Source organism: Culex quinquefasciatus, chromosome 3 (genome assembly GCF_015732765.1).
Source record: "Culex quinquefasciatus strain JHB chromosome 3, VPISU_Cqui_1.0_pri_paternal, whole genome shotgun sequence".
Taxonomy (NCBI): domain Eukaryota; kingdom Metazoa; phylum Arthropoda; class Insecta; order Diptera; family Culicidae; genus Culex; species Culex quinquefasciatus.
In genome coordinates, this window is record NC_051863.1 from 63,882,583 (window position 1) to 63,903,030 (window position 20,448).

Consider the following 20,448-nt stretch of genomic DNA (forward strand, 5'->3'; position numbering starts at 1 on the left):
CCAAGTAGGCGATTCGGCCGGAAAGAACCGCGGCGAGAAGCTACGCTAATGCGATTTTTGGTTACTGCTGAGGAAGTTGGTGTGTTTTTTTTTTTTAAATTAAGATAAAATGAATGGTCTTGAAGGAGTTTGTGGATTTTCCACGTGACTGAATTGGCACGGTGAATTGAGTTTCTTCAATTTCAATGATTATGTTGGATGGCAACACTGCTGTCAATTTTGCTGAACACGATCATTCAAATGTAAACAAGTCAAAATGTACTCGAATTAAAAAAAATTCATATGGATCGATTCACTTAAATTAAATTGTACTTATCTTTGGGCAGGTCTCAATTTTGTGGGAATTTATTACTACTTTTTCGATTACCCGAAATTTTTAAATTGTTACCATCAAAAACTGTCAAACTTTAAAAACTGTCATACTATAAAAACTGCCGACTATAAATAAAAAGAGAAACTTAATCCCCCTATTATTGGCTTACTTTCTGGCAAATAAACTTCATTAAATTTTAATAAATATAAAGGATGGCATCACTGCTCTCAATTTCAGTAAGCACGATCAACCAAAATGAACTGAATTTGGTCACAATCGGACTCAAAAGAAAAAAATTAAGATGTGTATTTTGAACCGATTTTAGTTAAAGTTAAACGTTGCTTAAAGTGGCGTAGATCATCATTAATTTTGTATGAATCTCACTCATTTGAATTCCATTTTATAAACATACTGAAATTCGCTTTTATCAGCTGTTTTTTTCAAGATAGAATTTTTTTTTTAATTTTAAATTTTCCCAAGTAACATTTTTAGCTGGGGGAGGGGGGGGGGGGGAGGGAGTGATGACGCAAAATTGTCATATTATCACTCATAAAAAATTGCGAAAGTACCTTCAGTTATGCGTTACAGGAGGGTAAGGGTGATACGCTCATCTGTTACGATGTGTTACGAAGGGGGTGAGAGGAGGGGGTTCAAAAATCCAAAATTTTACATAACGTAACAAAAGAACGCTCACTTAGATTTTTTCCAAAATCAAAATTAAGCAGAACTGTTTTAAGAGCACTAAACTATGTCATATGACAATTTAGAAACATTACAAAATGCAAGATTTGAATTTTTCATCTTTCTTTGAAAACTTGAGCTGAAGTCCTGGTTTGTCGTTTCTGAATTCGAATATGAATAATAAGGTGATTTTTACTGATTTTTATCATTGTTTTATAATTTATATCAAATTTGACTCAACTTGCTCGAAAATTATAAGAAGGTTATTTCGTGCTTGCCATTTCATTAGGGCACATAACTTTTTTAGACAAGAGTCTGTCCCTTTCACACCTTATGTAAACTGTCATTCGAGTGAAAGGGATACACTATTGTTTACAAAAGTTATGTGCCCTTTTGAAATGTTAGGCTCAATTTTTCTAAAAAATGTTTTGTTATTTTTTTATTTAGACGTATGGAATTGTTGTGACAGCAGTGCTGCCAGTAAGTCAATTAACATGGTAATTGTTTTTAAAAGCTCTTTGGTAATTTTTATGATATATTGCTCTCTAAAACACTGTTTCTGGTCACCAAAAATGAATTATTCAAAACAAAAATAAAACATAAAAACTCAAATTGAGAAATTAGAAATCAAATTTCAAATAAAAAAAATACTAAAAATATCAAAAACTAAATGAAAAAATAAAATATAACAACTTTTAAAGTTAAAAAAATTAAAATATTTAAAAATCGAAATTCTAAAATCATGAAAAAAATATGTATTTCTCCTATTTTGACGCCATCTTCGATAACAGAATTGCAGGTAACTTTGTAGCATTTTTGGAGCAACATTTGAGTACGAACTATATTAAGATTTTTAAAATTTTATTTTTATTTTTATTTAATAATATTATTTTGCTTAATTTTGCGTTTTATGTTAGTTTTTATATAGAATTTTAGAATTTCTGAATCTTTGAATTTTATTTTTAATGGCAACATTGCTGTCAATTGTGATAACAACACTCACCTAAAATAATATAGTTTTGTCATTATCAAATCTGGGTAAATATTACTCAATGTAGAGTTTATTTTACAATTTGTTTTGCTTTGGTCGAAAATTGTGAGTTTATGTTTCCTCCGTTTTATCAGTTGCATTGTTGAACAAATTTGAGCAATTTTGATTTTTTGAAAGTTTTGGCAGTGTTGCCAACAAATCATTTAAAAACATTAAATCGTCTCAAAACCAAAAGTTTATCATATATTTTTTTGCTTTCTTTTCAAACAACAAGAAGATACTTCAATTTTCTTGTTAAGTCTTTTTTTTCAAATTATATTTTTATATAAACACAGTTTTGTAATTTTGAATAGCATACTCGTTCCATTATCAGTTTTGAGAAACTTTAAATGAAACTGAATTCCTTTTTGGCTTGGTGCTGACAAAATTTATGCTATTTGAATAAGTGTGTGAAATTGTTGTGACAGCAGTGTTGCCAATGGGGTAATTTAAAAATTTCAAGGGATAATTTTAAAATCACACAAAATTATAGAGTCAATTGCTGTCTTCCTTTCAAACATTGAATCTTAAAGTCCCTTTTCATCGAGAGTAAAACCCCCAAAATTAGAATGCATCCCAGCGTCATAACAATAAATTGAATCCAAGTCTTATCTCCCAGCCCAGGTACTAATTTGTTGCGCTTCCCCAAAATCCCCACACAAAAGGACCTGGCCTCGCAAGAAGAAACGTTGCAAACGTGAAAGTTTTAAAATGTTATCCTTTCCCTTTCCCAACTGCCTGATCACAGGGTGACATCCCGATAGTTAAAACTAATAAATTAAACTGTTTGTATGCAAGCCGGGTGCCGTGAACACAAACATTTGCACACACCTCTCTCTCTCTCGTGTCCTAATCTGGTTCAAAAAGGACGCAACGGCTTTGTTTACAGCTTATCGTAAACTAATCTTTGGTTATGACCTTTCCGGGGGTGCCCCATAAAGAGGTGGGTGAAAGTGCCAAATTTAATTTCTCCGGAATGTCAAGGCAAGCTGTGATTATTAACAAGGGGGTGAGGGTGAAATTTACATACTAATGCCTTCACCCCGATTTGGCAGGATAGATATCCGGAGCAATAACCGTATCCTTTCGATTTAATAATAATTTAAACGTTTAAGGTTATGGACACATCAGAGGTGATAGTTTCATCATAACCTTTTCCGAGGAGCAAATTTGCTTGCCTAACCTTTAACAATACCCTGGAAGCCTTCAAAACTTGGTTGGAAAAACTTCGACCTTAATTTCCCGGTGGCGTGTAGGACGGCATTACTTATGTAAATGTTGATCTGACATTTGAGCACGTCTTCGTCGGCGTTTGACATTTGACATCGCACTCGAGCGTGAGGAATGTGTTTGCTATGCCATACCGCGCGCGGTTTGAAACGAAAATTTCAATCGTAAAAGGAATGCCACGGGAAGGGTTGCTAGGGAAACGGAGGGCGAGGGTGAAAAGTCGAAAAACAATAACCAAGATTAGCTGCGTGTATAATCTAGTTAGCCTTGGTAAACCCTTTTTGTGGAGATTACAATTTGAACGAGGTTAGGGATGTGGGAGATGTTTTCGGTTTGTTTATGGATTGAAAATGTCAAATATTTATGTATTTTTTATATTCAAAAAAATGTTTGCAGCACTGGCCACTGAACTAATTATTGTCTTGTAAAATTATTAAGATTGTTTATTATAAAATATTTAATTTGGCAGCACTGCCTTTTTTTAAATAGTGCGATGTTGCTACACTGTAATTTGAAGTTCCGGAACTTTTGTCGTTTTCGTGTGTAGACTCTACACTGTAATTTATGATTACTCAACTTCATTTTTTTGTCAACAATCGAGTCTATTCTGGATGTTTATACGTCCAAAAAAGGTCATTTTACATTCTTTTCGGCAAATAACCATATCAGAAAGAACACTTGCTCATTTGCGTCCGTGTCGCAGCCTGCTTTACAACCCTTCCAGAGTTGAAAACAGGAAGCCTGGCTTTGTTTATCCACCACCATCACCACCTTCACCGCAAAACCAAAAGGGGTTGCGCAAACAAAAAAGTGTGAGGTTATGAATATTATTTGCGTAACCCCGCAAGTGTGCGGCGGCTGGCACGTGCCGACCTTTCAACGGGGCCACTCCGTAAAAGAGTGTCCCATCCGCACCTCCTTAATTACACCACACGCGACTCACCACTGCCATTGTCGGCGGTGGTGAGTACAAGTGTCGAGCAAATGAAGCTACAAATGGACGGCACACGACCACGACGTGACCATTTAGCCGGAAACTCCCGGAAAAACTGCGAGAGCCACCTAACCCCATCAGGCCGAACGGAGTACCACTAATGATAAGCGTTAATCTCATTAGCTCTCTGGGTTGGTGTGTTGGTTATCTGCTGGTGGAATTCCGTGGGAGGTGACGCGCTTCATGGGTTATTATTTATGGCGCTTGCCACTTACCCTTTTGACCGAACGGGGTTGGGAATTTGCGCCGGGTTAGCCCCTCCCTTTGCAGGGAAATATTTATCGGGTCATTTTATTGGTTTTTGATCGCATCGCAACGCGGTGATTTAGCGACGAGTCGAGTGATGATTTATTCACCAGAAACCCTTGCAGCAAAAGCAATACCAACTCAAAGTTGAGTAAGTGTTTTCAGCGTGTGAGTTTGACAGTCTTCAAGTCTAAAAATCACTTAGTTTTCGTTAAAACCGATCTTACTCAGAATTGATAAATTAGGCATCTGTCAGATTCGAGTGAATTTTACTCAGAAATTAAATTTATAAAATTAAAAAATTTACAGATGCCTCGTTTAATCATTTCTGAGTAGGTTTCAATTTCTAACTAATGCAATTTTAACTCAAAATTTAGTAAATGTTGTCAACGTATAAGTTTGACAGCTAATGATTTCAGAAAGGCCAGTGTTGTCATTCTTCAACGGGGGGTGATTCAACGTCAAGTTTGACCATTTTCAAAAGATTCTCTTTTTGGGGTAAATTAATTTAGTCATAATACCAATTAGCTTAATTTTTCGTGACTTCCTGGACCCACTTTCGCGACAAGTCTGCTCCAGTAATCCGCACCCGTCCAGCGCAAAAATGTAAACAGACGCAGACCACCACAGTGAAGGGTGGACATTTTAATTATAATTTAATTCATTTGCCCAATGAAAAGGTTAATCATCACTTATTTGCCCACTCGCGTCGTCCCGACCAGCGAAACGAGTTCACCCGCGATGGTGATACACAACACGCGGCTACGCAATCTGTCACATTGACAGCCGGAGGAGGTGATGACGGGGGGTCCACCGTGGTTGTTTGTTGATGGACAAATTTCGCATTGTTTTGCGCGATACTCGACTGGGAAGAGAAACGCGCACTCCAACGTAAATTACGTATGAAATTGCATGCCTATAAAATTACGAAAAATAGGTGCGAAAGGTCGCCGCGGCATTAGAGGAGGCCATGGCGGGGCCTGCAGGCAGAGCCTACTGCCGCCGACGCCGCATTGGCAAGGCATCCGAGCGACGTGTGAGTATTATCGCAATAAAACATAATAATCACAATAATCGTAAACGCTGGAATTATTAATACAGTAAATTTTTCGCAGAACTATAAAATTTGCAGTTTTATTGCTCGCAAAAGGGTAGATGGTGGGAGACTTGCGCAACTTGGCCGTTTTGTTTTGTTGACGCGATGGGCTTTACGGTACGATGGTAGTCGTGACTGTCATATAAGCTGTCAAATTCAATTAGGGGTTTGCAAAGAGGTTTGCGCGGATTTACGGATTCTTTTGGAGGGGAGCTTTGAGCTACCCCTCGTCAGATCGGAGTTCTTTTTCTAACTGCGTTGCCAATTTGGCAACGAGGGGTGATGCAACGAATTTCCGAACAATGTCGATAATTGATATCGGATTTGCCACTTCTTCGCAAATGGAACGTCTTCTTCCGGGTTTCCCCGGACATCTTCCACGAGAGCGCACCACCTCCAGATCTCGATTGATACATCGCAAGTACTGCTGCTCGGAGGCAGCTCAACCTGTGTGTGCGAGACGACTACTTCAGAAGAGGGCCTGATGAAGACGGAATATTCGCGCGGCGCGCGAGACATGAATTCATGTTTCATGTCGGTTGTTGTTTTCTACTTGTTTTGATTTTTTGCTGTTGCTTCCTCCTCCACGGTTCTGTGTCTTTCTACCCGCGGGTATCATCATCACATCTTGAGGAGGTGCTACTGCCGCGTGACGTGGCCACAGCATGTTCCTTGGAATGACGACGACGACTACGGGTAGCGCGAGGCAACGGGTGTTTATTTGGAATTTTTCTTTTTTCGCAAACATTCCTGTTCGTTCTTTTTAAACTCCGGTGCGATATTTCGCAAGAATTAGGTTCTCTCAACTTTGGGAAAGCCAAAGCAGCGAGGGAAAAGTACAAGAAATGTACGTTTATTCAGTGGGGAGTAATCCGATTGAGCAATTTGAAGATACCTACGTGTCTAGAGGGAGAAAAAAAGGGGGAAGACTGGCCTGCCCGGAATCTGTACGGCGGAATCAACGCGCGACGGTCTGTCTAACTTCTTCGCCTATCTACTACGCTCTCGTACTATTGCTGCTGCGGGAAGTCGGAGGAAACGATGATCTACTTCTACACTGTATCGTTTCTACCCCAATCTACCGGGTTGCGCGCTAGCGGGAAGAGGAAGCTTCTAGGGCTGCCGAAATCAGGACCGAATCCATAAATGCTCTATAGTGAAACGCTGGGTTGTTTTCTAATTGAAATTTCTCGAAGCGAATTTGGTTTATTATTTGTCTTTTGTCGTCGTACAACCTAAACTACACTACGCTAAGCACTATGGTAACGAATAAGTTAAATAAATTAAATAAATACACCAATAAATAATACTTTTTACATACTTTGCACAACCTAAGGCTAACTAAATACAGGTGGGATTATAACGATTCAAGTTTTTAACGTAACACTTTTCGAAATCGCTTTGATTCACCCCTCGGAAAATCGCGCTTTGTTTGTAAACAACAACTCAGCGTGACGTCGAGCTAGCAGTGTTGCCAAACTCGGTGAGGGGTTATTCAAAGTCGAAACGTCATAACGCCTCCCACAATCTACCGTCTACTCCAGGACCCGTACGGAGAAAACTTGTACCCGGCGGACGTGGCCGCCGCCGCCGCTGCCACCCCCGAGAGATCTCGGTTGGCGTACGGACTAAAGATCCCACCGGTGCCGAACCCGGCAGCCGCAGCAAACGGCGACGAACCGTACGGACTGCTGCTGCTCAGGTTGACAAAGTCGTCGAGCGTGCCGTGGTAGGAGCGGGTCGGGGTCGCCTGGAAGTTGAACAGCGAGGTGGGCAGCGGCGGCGTGCGGGACGTTTGCGCCGAACTGCCAAAGAGGGCGCCCACGCCGGCCGCCATTAGCGAGCTGTTACCTGCGGCGTCCGCGCTGGGCAGATTTTGGTTGACGGCTTTGAGATCATTGTTGTTGGCGGACAACGGGGTTACGGTCGCCGAGCTGGAGCTGACGGTGGTGGTCGTTTCCGAGGGCGGCGCTCCCGTTGTGGAGGTGCTGATGGAGGGGGAGCGAAGGGAGGAGTCGGAAACGGCCACCGTCAGAGAGCCAGACGAGGACGAGCCGGACACGTTGGCCAGCGAGGAGTTCCCGCTGCTACTGTTGGTAGTGTTTAGTGTACTGTTTGGTGATAGGCTTGCAGGGTTAGTAGCGGTAAGGTTAGTCGAGGAAAGATGGTACAGCTGCATCTGTACCAGATGGATCAGGTCGGACTCGGACTGCAGGGACTGGATGGAGGAGGCGCATTTGGCGAGCAAAGCGTGGACATCCCCGAAGAGATAGTCCAGCATTTTACCTGTTGTGAATAGGACTATTGCTTTCAGACAGGAGTACTCGGCCGAATCCACGTGCAGAGCCTTCAGCTTCTCCACCTGCTCCTGGAATATCCGGATGTGGTCCATGAAGGCCACTACCCGGTCGGCGGCCATGGGGGACGCGTGCAGACCTGCCGCCGCTAGCAGTGGGGCCACGTGCAGTGGCATCGAGCACTGGGACGCGTTCAGCACAAACAGTTCGGACCAGACTAACCGCAGCAGGGCGACCTGGTCGGTCACCTGGAGATCCGGGAAGAAGGGGATGTTGCGGGCCCACTCGACCGCTGAGAACAGTAACCGGGCGGCGAGCTCGCAGATGTTGTCGATGCCCATGATGTTGTTCGTCTGCATGCACTGGCCGTACCGGGACGTCGGGTACGGTTCCGCCCGGAGCAGCAGCGAGATGTAGGAACTAAGGTACGAGTGCCCGTTGAAGCCGGTGACGGCGTCCCCGTTTGGTATCGTGTACTGGCCGTACGGCAGGCCCGGCGGTTGCGACGGCGGAACTCGACCGCGTTGCACAGCTGAAAGAAACGAAGAAAAACGAGGTTAGGAATGATTGTCTTGGACGCACAAGCACAACAAAAAACGTCGGAATTGATAATCGTCTCATTACGGATTCCGTCACGGCCACGCTGGCAATCGATTAACGCATGCAAAGTGGTTTGCTTCTTCTACGCGACGCTGAAGTGTCGCACGGTGATATTGTAATTCAATTTCATTTGTTTAGCCGCTGGTCTTAAATATTCATATTCCAAGGGCTCTCGTTTTTGCCGTGGACCCAAGCCGTTTACGGAGCAAAGTTGTAGAACTGGCAACACGGATGTTGATTTGACGTTTGCCAACGTTTGTTCAAACCGAGGGGTGATGCAACGAATCAGCTCGAAAACAAGCAGAGCGCGCCTTCAACGCTGATAATTCTACAAAGTTGTTTTATTATTACATTCTCCGCCTATAAAAAATAACGATTAGAGGAGAGTCGTACTTTGATACGGGTTATCAGCTCGTGACTGCCGCTTTTCAAGAGTAGATTACACGCGTTGAGCAGCCGCCTGAGGCCGGCCACGTTGATCCGCGGTGAACCTCGGTCAGATCTACGTGGCCCCTCCGTAGAGGCCAAATGGCGTGAGAACCTGGCATGCAACCAAGGGTCACCAAACATCGCCGCCGCCGACACTTGGATGAGTAATGATGTCAATAAAAATAAAACAAGACTCATTACACTTTTCTCGCGCCGATCGGAAGAGAGAAGGAGCGAAAAAATGACAAGACTTTGTAGTTTTTTCGCTGCGCGAAGATCGCCGCGGTGGTCACTCCGCGTACTTCCCTTTCGCATAGTCGTCGGGAAATTATGTAAATTGCGGCGCGCGGAAGAGAACATGAAATTAACAGAAGTTAACCGATTACCGGGCGAAAGATCGAATCCAAGCGGTTACCGCGGTTGTGCCGCGTTCCTGCTTTCTTGTTTAAAAAGATGTAAAGTGGTGATGTAATGATGATGAATATATTTAGCACAAATTGGCCGGCGGCGATATTCGGGAACCGGAGACTCGGTAATTGAATAAAAATTGAAAAAACCGCAAACCGCGCGATCTGATTCTGGAACCCTGGCGGTAAAGGATCGGCTGGTTGAGGTGTGCAACCGCGAAGAAAACATAAATCAGATAATTAAGCTTATTGCTTTTGTCTTCACGCGGGATTCGCTCGACGACGGCGGCGGCGAAACAGAGCCGAGTTAGCCCTCTGGCGGCTAATTCGTTATCTTCACCTTTTGGCGGCGCGCGAAGCCGGTTGTAACTTTTGTTTTGTGGTGAAAACTGCTCATGCACACATGATGCTGTTAACACACTTAGGGGCATCGATTATTAATGCTATTTAAAATGAAATAAAACAGTCGATAAATCAACGATTGCCATCTGAGTCGAGCGTGAAGACGGGGGTGGCCCCGGGTTCAAAGACAAATTTCCTGAAGAATTCTCAGTTTAGAAAACTTCTCGAAACGCCAGCACGGCTCAATCTGTCAAAAACGTCGAACCGAGGGGTGATTCAAAGCGCAACCCACATCGCGTCTTTCGTGGTTATCTATGCGAAAACACGCCTTTTCCCACAAATCACGATGACGGAGCTGCTGCCGCGGCGGCAGTGTTGCCTGCCGGGCATCCTGGAAAAACGATCATTATCGTCGTTTAGAAGATTTTTCACTTTGCTCCGTGGGGGCGCGTTCGGCCGAGAAGATCGCTTCGGCCTGAATTAAGTAGGTGAAAACAACGCTCGAGGGGGGTGGCCCAACGTTTATTGATTCGCTACGGCTGGGTGTGTGATTTTGCAACGCTATTTAGTCAAAAATCGCGAAATTGAAATCGATCGTGAGGTATTTTGACGAGAAATATTAAAAAAGTTTTTCTGGCAACACTGCCGTAATCTTGTGGAGCTGTCATAAAACTTGTTTACATCACGTTACACGCTGACAAAAATGTATTCAAATTTGAGTTTAAACTGCAATTTTGCTGCAGGATTAAAGAGTAACACGCTTAATTGAAAACACCCCAAAACGGATTCGCCAAACCCCAAAATTTATTGAATTTTCGCCACCAAATTGATCAGGAAGTGTGGGATGCTGCAGCACGATAAGTGCAACAACTGGCTTGTCCCTTTGTAGTGTTGCAGGTGCGTCAACAACAAAAAAAAACGGAGTCCAAACTTTTTGTCAGCTCGTTTGCATCGGTTCCGCGATAACACGATAGCGCGTTACACGGCGGGAACCCCGTCCCACCTTATCTGTCAGCAGTTTTTTTTAGCGAACGGTGAAAATTGAAAAAAGCTGAAAAACGGAGACAGGAGCGTCCGATAAAAAATTTAAATTGGTGAAAAAGTGCCATTTTATTACGCGGAAAAGTTTTCCCCACAAAAGCGCCATCTGTAATGGCCGCCGACCGGAAATTTGCAAACAGTTTGTAATAACCGGACGTGAATGAAAAAAAACTTGCTCAATTGAAAATGAATAAATTACAATTTCGCGCGACACTATCGAATTGCCGCGCTGATTTAGATAAGGGCGCTTTATAAAATATATTTCAATTGCCTCCGCAGGTTGACCCCGGTTCCGGATTGTGGGTGACCTTTGCGCGCAACAGGTGTTCGCCACGAGATGGCGCAGTTTTGACAGCCCGCCCGCGTGAGCGCTTCCGAGGGGTCCACGCGGTGTTTGTTTTAACATCTTTTTCTCGCGCGCACGCTGACCCCGCAGGGACCCCTCTTGGCACGACCCCGAACCAACAAAAAAAAATCCGGAACGTCCCGGCCAAATAATTAATTATTTCTGAGCCGAGCCGGGATAAACTCGAACCTCACGAAATTAGCTTCGAGCGGGCCTGAAGTCTGCGCTGAAATCTTCATCTTTGTGCCTTCTCCTCCGGAGAAGAAGAAGCTACGGCAGAGACCTCTCGAGGGAGTCGGGGCGCGGGATCAAGATTCATGTGTTTTATTTACTTTATTTGGCCTTCTTTTTCGCGTTGCGAGGGACCCCACGAGCGAAGGGGGCGGAACCGATGCGCCTTTCTTTTAATTTGTTCAAACAAGGGTCTGGAAACTGATTTCCGAACGACACGAACTTTGGCAGGACTCATGTCGGAACAAATCGGATAACGACGCCGCGAGGAGACCCACTCTCACAGGTGGCGCCCCCCTTGCGGAATATTCATTAGGGCTGACAGCTCTCGCGGCTGTCAGAGCGAGGGGTCGCCGGATCGTGAATGATTGCGCATCAAGATGTCGTCACGAGCGTAAGGGATTCCGGTAAGTCACCTGGAGATATTTCGGGAGCACGGAATTTCCACGGAAGAACGTGACCGAGGTGGTCAAATTCGGAGGAGTGTATCACCCCTCGGCTAGGGCTGTTTGACAACTCTGCGAAAACAATAACAAATGTTTCACCAAAACAATTGGATTGAAAGTGCACAATTTGACAGGTCATTGAACGGTGATGATGAATCACCCCTCACTTAAAAGCATTTGGCAACTCTTTCAAAACAATAAAATTAGCTTTGACCAAAACATGCTTTTTTGACTAAACCAAGTTAACAGTGCACCTGTTGACGGCTCATTATACACTGATGGAAATGTGTACCCATTTTTGAGTTAAAGTCACGCACTTCACTGCATGGACTCCGAATCGAACCACCTGGTCAATTCTTCCGACAAATTGACGAGATTTGCAATTGTAATTTTCCAATCAGATCTCCGGAACTCTTTCGCCCTGCGACTTTCTTCAATCAACCGTGTGCAACAATGTGTTTCCCGTAATTTTCTACACAGCTCTCTCGGAACATCCGACACGGACATCACTTTGCACCTTTCCATCGGCTTAATTCCAATTTGCATCGGAACGCGATTACCGTCCGATCAGGGCTGCAAATCAGAACCTCATTACGCGCTCGCCCGGTAATAACCTGTTGGGGTAATTCAAATTTTCCCTCCATAAACAGTAACAACAACTTTTCCCAGAGTGGCGGAGGAGGTCGGAAAAGTGAGGGCCCTCAATCAGAAATTCACACTTGCGCGCCGCACTGATTGTAATCTTGAGCGGCCTCGTAATGGACCCCAAGCTGGGGCTCGCGCAATGATGATTATGAAATTGATTTTATTTATGGCAATTTGGCGAGTCCACGAAGACGGGCTCGAACTGCTAACCGGGCTTGTTTGGGGTCAGGGACGTGATTTCAATCAATTCGATGCGGCTGCAGCCGCAGATTGGTTGAGGTTTTCTCGTTTTCCGGATTACTTTCGAAACGGGGCGCTTTGCGCCCCCTCCAAAAACAGATGCACCTCTCCCCTTAACATTGTATTGCGCCTTTGTCACCGCGGTTTAAAGTAGCGCCACAGATAAGCACGGCTCATTATGCTAAAAATAGCAACTAAACTGAACATATTATACGGATCCAGAAGCTCGGGCAGAGAGTACATTAGCGTTTTTGTGTGTCGCAGACATTATCTTAAAACGCCCTCGAAATGGTCCACCTGCTGTCGTCGCCGGAGTGGCTTTTCCGCGTGTTCTTGGAGAAGGCTAAAGAGGACGAAGGGGAAGAAAACATTTTCAAACGCAAATAAAAGGGAAAAGTTTTCCCAACCCGAAAGGCACCACAGATTCGGCCCGTTATCAGAAAGTGCGCGCTCTTTCTTGGATGGTGTGTACCGACTACTTTTACGACCATGTTTCAAAGATTGTCGTCGTTTGTGGAAGCCGGAGGGAGGACTTGGACTGTAAGTTGATTCAACTGCGGTTGTTTTCCAGCGCACTTTGTGTGCTGCAAAATGGGTGAAATTTAATGTAGAAAGAAGACAAAGCTGCGATTTAACTTTCGTTGTAATCGGATTCTTTTTAAAGCTTAATAAAGAATCTCGTGAAATCATCGTAACGATTTGTTTCAGTGCAACGTTAAGTGTCAAACTTGTGTACACGGTCATTCGATATCACTCAGATTTAACTCCCTTTGTAATCGGATTTCTTTGAAAGAAGTAGGAAGATCTCGTGAAAACATTCTTTCGATTTGTTTCAGTGTATCGTTAACTGTCAAACTTTTACAGACGCTCATTTGATTGTACTCTGAATTTGTTCAAAATTCAATGCTTCTCAATGACGTATTTTAGGCCAAATGTAAGATTTGGGTAAAAAATAAACTTATTATCCGCGCACCACCAAACCGAAGTGCGCATCTCTTCTGTTGCGCGAAAAATCTGTTGCGCCGTACAAAAATTGAATGGTTTGTCGTAAGCGTGTACATCAGCCTGTGGCGCAACAGGCTTTGACAGGTTGCGCTCGTATTTTGATTTTTGTCTGCCTTCACAATATCAAATTACTCGATATTTTGTTGAGTAAAATGGAAGACTATCATAGTAATTTTTAAAACATTGGAGAGCGTTCTTTTATTGCGTTACGCAAAAAAAATCTTTTCTTCTTTCTCTGTTAATCAAACTCGAAAAAGCGTAAGAACAAACGAGACAACGCGTAAAAATTATTCTCTGCGAGTGCTTGAAGAAACGTCATTCTACACACTGAACTGAGAATATTCATTTGTGTTTAAATGTTAGTCCTGTGCCAGGCGTCAGAAGAATGCCTTTCCAGCTGTAAATTTTCAAAGTCTACGTCGCCAACGGAAATATCTGCACTTTCTCCACATTTCGACACCGTTAACTGACCTTCCGAGGCCAACCCCTAGACAGTGTCAAGATTTTAACCTTTTATCAAACCTTTTACCCGGGCGCGCGGACGCGCACATTCGTTTCCATACGCAACAGGAGAGGCGCAAAAAAACGCATCATTAATCACTCAATAAATCAACAAACCGGGGGTCTCTCCGTTAAAGGGACCTCTCGCAGTATCTTTGCAGCAAAAGGTTGATATTTGCCCATCCTAGGGCTCGATTTCTCACACTTTGACTTTCTTTTCAAGGCAGAGCTCGTCTTGAACCTCTGTCTGCTGATCATTAGAGACAAGATGTACACAGTTTTACTCTGTCTACAGAGTGACTGGGACGAAGTCGGGGGCATTTAATTGATTCAATTACACGTTATGATTAATTATCATTTCTCGACGTTACTCCGTAGAACGAGTAGCGCACACCCGTTGAACAACAACAAAGTTGCTTTCGCTGACAGTTCCAGGGCGCTTTCATGGTTCCTTCAATTCCTAACCTCTCTCACTCTTCACAAACTGCCAAGAATGCAAAATTTACCCAATTGCTTCTTCGTACTCGACGTTCCAGCAACATAAAAGCCCTTACTCCGAAGAGGAGGGTGGGGCACCACCGAAGGTGGGAGGGTACCGTGAGAAAATTCCTCCACTTTTATGATGTACAATCTTTCGTGATGTACGCGAAATATCTGCGCTTCGCTCTGTCGTTTTACTTAGGGCCCCCTCTTCGCTTCAGATCTCGCGGAAGAAGCGCGCGCGCAAAACGGAACGATCCTCGGGCAAACTCCAGGGCTTGGAAGTCGTAAATGATTTGTAAGAATCGAGGCTGCCGCTGCTCCGACCTCGGATCCTTGTCCAGCTGTCTAGCCAATATCTGGACCGTGATAGAAGCAGCGAAATTCAATTTACGACCAGATCTACACGAACTACACGCGAGAGCTGCGCTCCTCGTCCCACCCCTCTGGTTCCGCTATCGACCACCAGGTGTCGGGTGATAAGGCTGCTCTTCCACCGCAAATAACTGGAGTAGGGCGGAAGATTCGCGGCCACTGATAAGGTGGCCATAAGGAATAAGGAGAATTGCAACAATATGTTGGTTGGTCGTAACTCGATGCTGCCACGGTTGGCAGGGTTGTGAAAATCTTATGTTATGATTTGTTTACAAAATTTGACATTCCCTCAGTAGAATTTCAATTCCTTCTCACTCACCAAAGAGTGCTCAACGAGGAATCGCTTGAGTGTGATTTTTCCACCACTGACGGGGCTACAGATTTAACCATCCGTGTGTGTGTGGAGTTGAAGCGCGAGCGCAAGCTCTCCAGAAGAGTATCAAATATCGTGTTGAGTTTATAAGATTAACATTATTATGTATCAGATTAAAAATAAATTATAATATTCCTCACTCAGTGCGGCTTGGGGCTTAAGCAGAGTGAGCGCGACGAATGGGTGCAGCATGGTTTGCTGGGAAGCTAGGGTGACTGAAATGTTGTAGGTAATTTTCCCAAAAAACTCTTATGCTGGAAACAAAATCAATCCGAGTAAAGTTCACCAAAATCTAACATTTGCCCAGCTACTCGATTTTAGGTTGGTTAAAAGAAATTTTCGTTATTTTGGTTATAAGTGTTGGCTAAATTTTACAGTTCATTCTAATTTTTTTGGATGCCGTGAGCTACTCAATTTTGAGTAGTTCAAAAAAATCTGTGGGATTTTGGTTGTACGTGTAGGCTAAATTTTGACAGTTCTTTCTACACTCAAAATTGCAAATGACTTATTTACAAGTGAGTTATGAATGCAGAAGAAAAATTTGTAAAAACCAACAAGATTTCAAGGTTACCCTAACCTCAATCATCGTCCCTGCATAAGCCACCCAAAATGACTCCATTGTGAAACTCTGCGCTTTTGTTTCGCATTTCTTCGAAATGTTCGGCAAATGCGAAAAATGCGAAATTGTTCCTGAATTATTCCGCGTTAAAAAGTATAAATAATTCATGTTCGCACTGCTTCCACCACGAGCTGTCAAAAAGAGTAACAACGCCCAATCCGACACTAACACGACAAGCGACAATGTAAACAAAAACAAATCTATTAGATTGACCCCGAAACCTCCACGCGAGGCCAGGTCAAACGCCATCTGTCAAACCGCTCGCGCGTGCGGTAATCCGGAAAATAATAATTATGATTAAGCCATTTTTCAACACACGCGACCATCGATTATATCGACTGTCAAAGTGGTCGATATCGACGACGGCGACAAAACGCACTCTGGTGGCGATTTATTCGATTGGACGCGGGCGCGCTCGAGCGCGTAAAGCGGCATAATATTTACAACCCAACAATAAATAAAACGAGTCGTAATAAAGAAAAATAACAATATCGTTTGTTTTCTTCGGGGCTCCGCTCGGGGTTCTTCAAGGAAGCGCTCTCGGAAAAGCGCGCTCACTCGGGGAACCCGTTTTGAATGATTTTATGCAAATTAAATTTAAATTTATAATATTTTCAGACCAGCACACGCTTCTTCGGTGGTGCTTTTTCCGAGAAAACGTTGGCTTTTCTTGCTCACACACTTGTGGTTTTGCGCGTATTTGCGAAACAAATAGTTGCATATTTTTCTTATCCGACCGCCTCGCACTTCTGACAGTTTATTATTTGTACAAAAGCGCAAACGGTACATTCGGCAAGGAGCCGCGTGAGCAGCAGTTCCAGTGATGAACCGTTCTATTTAATCAAACGAGTTGAGGAAAAAGTGCGTTGCTCAATCACTTTTAGAAAGGAAAGAGTGAAATTTGCATTAAAAAGTTAGGTTAGATTTGAAAGAGAGCTAAAAAGAGTAGAAAAAATCGATCTAACTCAATTTTGAGTAGAGTTAAAACCTAGTGTTTGAGTAAACATTTTTAATCGTGTATTGACAGTTCCCGCAGTTACTCAGTTTTCAAAATCTTAAGTTTACTCAAAAATGATGAGAATGACAAAAGTACGCTTGGATTTGGTTAAATTTCACTCATGACTGAGTTGATCGATTTTAATGTTTTTTGATTTGTTGTTTTTTTTTCTCATAAAGAATTTGTAAATTGTGAAATTCTACAATTCCAACTTCCCAAACAAATCATCTTTCGAAAAATCCTCACAACAGCTGCTCTTTTTCGCCCAAGAACGACCTAATTTCGGTCCCGTTCTCTTCCTCCTTATGCTGATTGGAATCCTTTATTATTATCTCGCAAGAAAACAACAACAACATCGGGGCAGCCAATATGTTCTCCGTTCGAGAAGAAGAGACAGTGGGAATTTCGCGAGCGAATTTGATTTCCAGGTTGCCTTTTTTCAAGACGATTCGTATTTTGGACTTTTCAGGAGGGAAGAACTCGAAACAGGCAAGATTACGCCACCTGGAAGCGTTCAACGCGTTGTAAGAGGTGTGCACTGTCAAAAAATGTGAATTCTGTCACTTTGTGCAAGCATAGTTGAGCGTGTACAAGTGACAGTTCTGACTTGTTTACGTTCTACACGCTCACAAAATTTAACCCAAATTTCAGATTTTTTCACCGTGCCCAAAACTGCGTTCGCATTTACTACACGTTTCCGCAGGTTCCCCCCTTCTGTTTTCAGTTCTTCCCAGATTTCGAGCGTTTCTTTTATTTTGCGAAACTTTGTGTGTTGTGCAACCTTTTACACCCGTGCGTGCACACACACCGTGGGTGGGGACGAGGTCGGGAGAGTTGCTTAAAATTGAATTTACACCACCATATGGTTGGCCGGGACGCCGCGGTCAAATTTTGAGGTTGGAATTGCTGGAAGGCCGGAGGTAAACACCAGTGCGGGTGGGTTTCCTTGTTCGCCGTTTTTATCTCTTGTTTTGCAGGGAAGGGTTTTGGAATCCTGAGTGAATGACCTGAACGTGTGAGGGGGGGGAGCGCTATAAATGTCTGATTTGACATTTCTCAATTTTGAACTAAGATTGTTGATGCTCGTGTTGTTCTAGCGATGCACATCGATCCAAACGTGCGTGAATCCTACAAATGCTCGAACCCGAATTTGAAAGGAGGTTGCTTATTACAAAACGTCAACAAAGTTACAAGATCCACAGATGCGATCAACGCGATCGTCAAGTGCTGCAACAAGTTGTTCTAGCGACGCGCGTTAATCGAACGTGATCAGTCTCGAGAGACAATCAGCTAAACCACCTACTCAGGTCAAGGAAGTCCGGTTTGGAGAGGCTCGAGCAGCAGGTACAAAAACCTTTCACCCGGCGCGAGCTCGCTCGCGGTTGTTGTTGTTGTCATATCCAATAAATCTCCACGGGGCCCGTAACCAACAACAAAAAACATCAATCAAAACACGCTGCTCAAGTCGCGTGTGCCTCTAAGACCCAGTGCGGGGCCATTTCTAGACCAAGGTTCGCCCGTGGTCATAAAAAAACGAGACTTCTCCGGCAGCAGCACAGCCAGTGTGTCTCTGCTGGCACTCAGATCTTCGCGCGATCGCGTCTCCACTTTGGATAATCGATTTCGAAGTTACACACAAACGACTTACTCCACGCACACACACACTCTGACACGGGCTTGATCGTAAAAAAGGTCCCCACTTGAGGCGGGGGCCCCACCACTTGACTGGAGTACCCTCGCGGAATATGGTCGCGAGCGCGAGTAACTCTTGAGAGTGTTGATCCCGGAGACCTCTGTGCGGGTCGCTCCACTTGAGGAGACTGCGATGCGGAGAGATACTCCAGCGGACCGCACCGCAAGACCCGCTCCCCTCATATAGGTTAAGCGCAGGCTTACGGCAAGGTGAATACCGACTAATTTAACCATAATTATATATCTGTTATGTTATGCATTTTACAGCATCGCCCAGGCTGCCGTTGCGTTGCCCGGGAACAACTGGGAACCTCCGGCAGTTGTGCGCCTGTAGACATAACCTCCGAAAGTTTCGTGCGGAAGGAAAGTGAAGGAGTACATGCTCACTGGCACTGCACCGGCAAGAATCCCTCTCGGAAAAGAAGAATACAAGATCGGTAACAGCATGTAGATGACGCACGGATTCTGGGCAATCCAAACTGTTGTTGCGGTTGAGGTTGCTGTTGTTATCTGACGCCGCGGAACTCCCGGAGAAGGGTCCGTGTCCGTGCAATGCTGGGATAATATCGGTCGAACCCGCAGATACCGCGCGCACTCAGGAGTAATAAATAAAATAACATCCCGAAACAACAACTAAAATGTGCCGGTGGAGGAAGATCGCGCGCAAATCTTCGGTTACCACCGAGATGAGAAATGCACGCGCTTGCAAGCGCGAGGGCACGGTACGAAAAATTGGAGGGGGCGTAACGCCCCCCAACTGTCACTTTAAAATTTGGCGTGAACAGCCTAGTTGGCAAGGTGGCGCCTATCAATCGGCACTTCGCGGTTTAAATCCCACTCTCAATCATTTTTTTTCTCAGTGCATCCGACCCGAATCCAGCAGGAGAGGATCCGCCAAGAAAAAAACGGTTTTTATGTATCGATAACGCGAGTGGAACGATACTGTTTTTTTTTTCGGAGCACGGCAGCGGGTGTAATTGTGCTCCAAACTTTGCTTCTTCTTCTGCAGTTTTCTCAGAGATTCGGAGGCTGCTGTTATCTGCCAGTCAGCGCTGGGAACGAGAACACGGTATCGAGGGGTGCCCCCTCCATTGCTCCTCGCAGAGGAATGAAGTAAGATTTATATCTGGTAATCTGGAGTGGTGATAAGCGGTGAGAGCAGTAATTTAATATTATGGCGTGAACTATGTGGAGCAGTGCAACAGAGGGGAGCGTGAAAACATTCGGTTTTATGACCCTCCACGACCAGATGGACCAGATTCAATAACGGCGATTCGATTATGTGCGAAGTTGTACAAGAGGCACGGATTTGCGCGCGATAAGGTTAATGATTTATCGGGTCTAGAGAGGGAGAGGTCACTGGCAGCTGAAGTCGTGGTGAAATGTTGGTAAAAATTGAGTTTGTTGAGCTAGTGCAGGAAGAAACTGTGAATCGAACTCTATGTTGGGTAGAGGTTAGTTTGCCATGTGGTATGACAGTTGTTGCCACTCATCGTTAGTTGACAACATCAAGATATAAACAAAAACTTGGTGAAAGTTATCTAAACTGATACGAGTGTGTACATTTGACAGTTGACTCTACTCAAAACTGAGTAGAATGCAGCCGAAAAATTCAATTTAAAAAAAAAACAGACTTTAACCTGTCAAAATTGTTAAGAAACTGTAATTTCGATAGTTTATTCAACTTAAAATTGGGTTCAATCCAGTTGTACGTGTGGTTTGGCAACAGTAGCCTATTCATAAAACTTAAAATTTGATGAAATATTCTCAACGTTTGGTATGTTACGAATTG

The 20,448-nt window shown here is 43.9% G+C and overlaps 1 protein-coding gene across 2 annotated transcripts in view; it reads right to left on the reverse strand.

Annotated features, from left to right (window-relative positions):
- The window catches only part of LOC6047147 (nuclear receptor subfamily 2 group F member 1-B), a 77,619-nt gene that overhangs the window by 31,256 nt on the left and 25,915 nt on the right, over nucleotides 1-20,448 (reverse strand). For both annotated transcript variants that reach the window (XM_038261596.1, XM_038261597.1), the window contains exon 3: nucleotides 7,877-8,419. In XM_038261596.1, coding sequence (XP_038117524.1) covers nucleotides 7,877-8,419 — 543 coding nt within the window. The remainder of the gene's footprint in view (nucleotides 1-7,876; nucleotides 8,420-20,448) is intronic.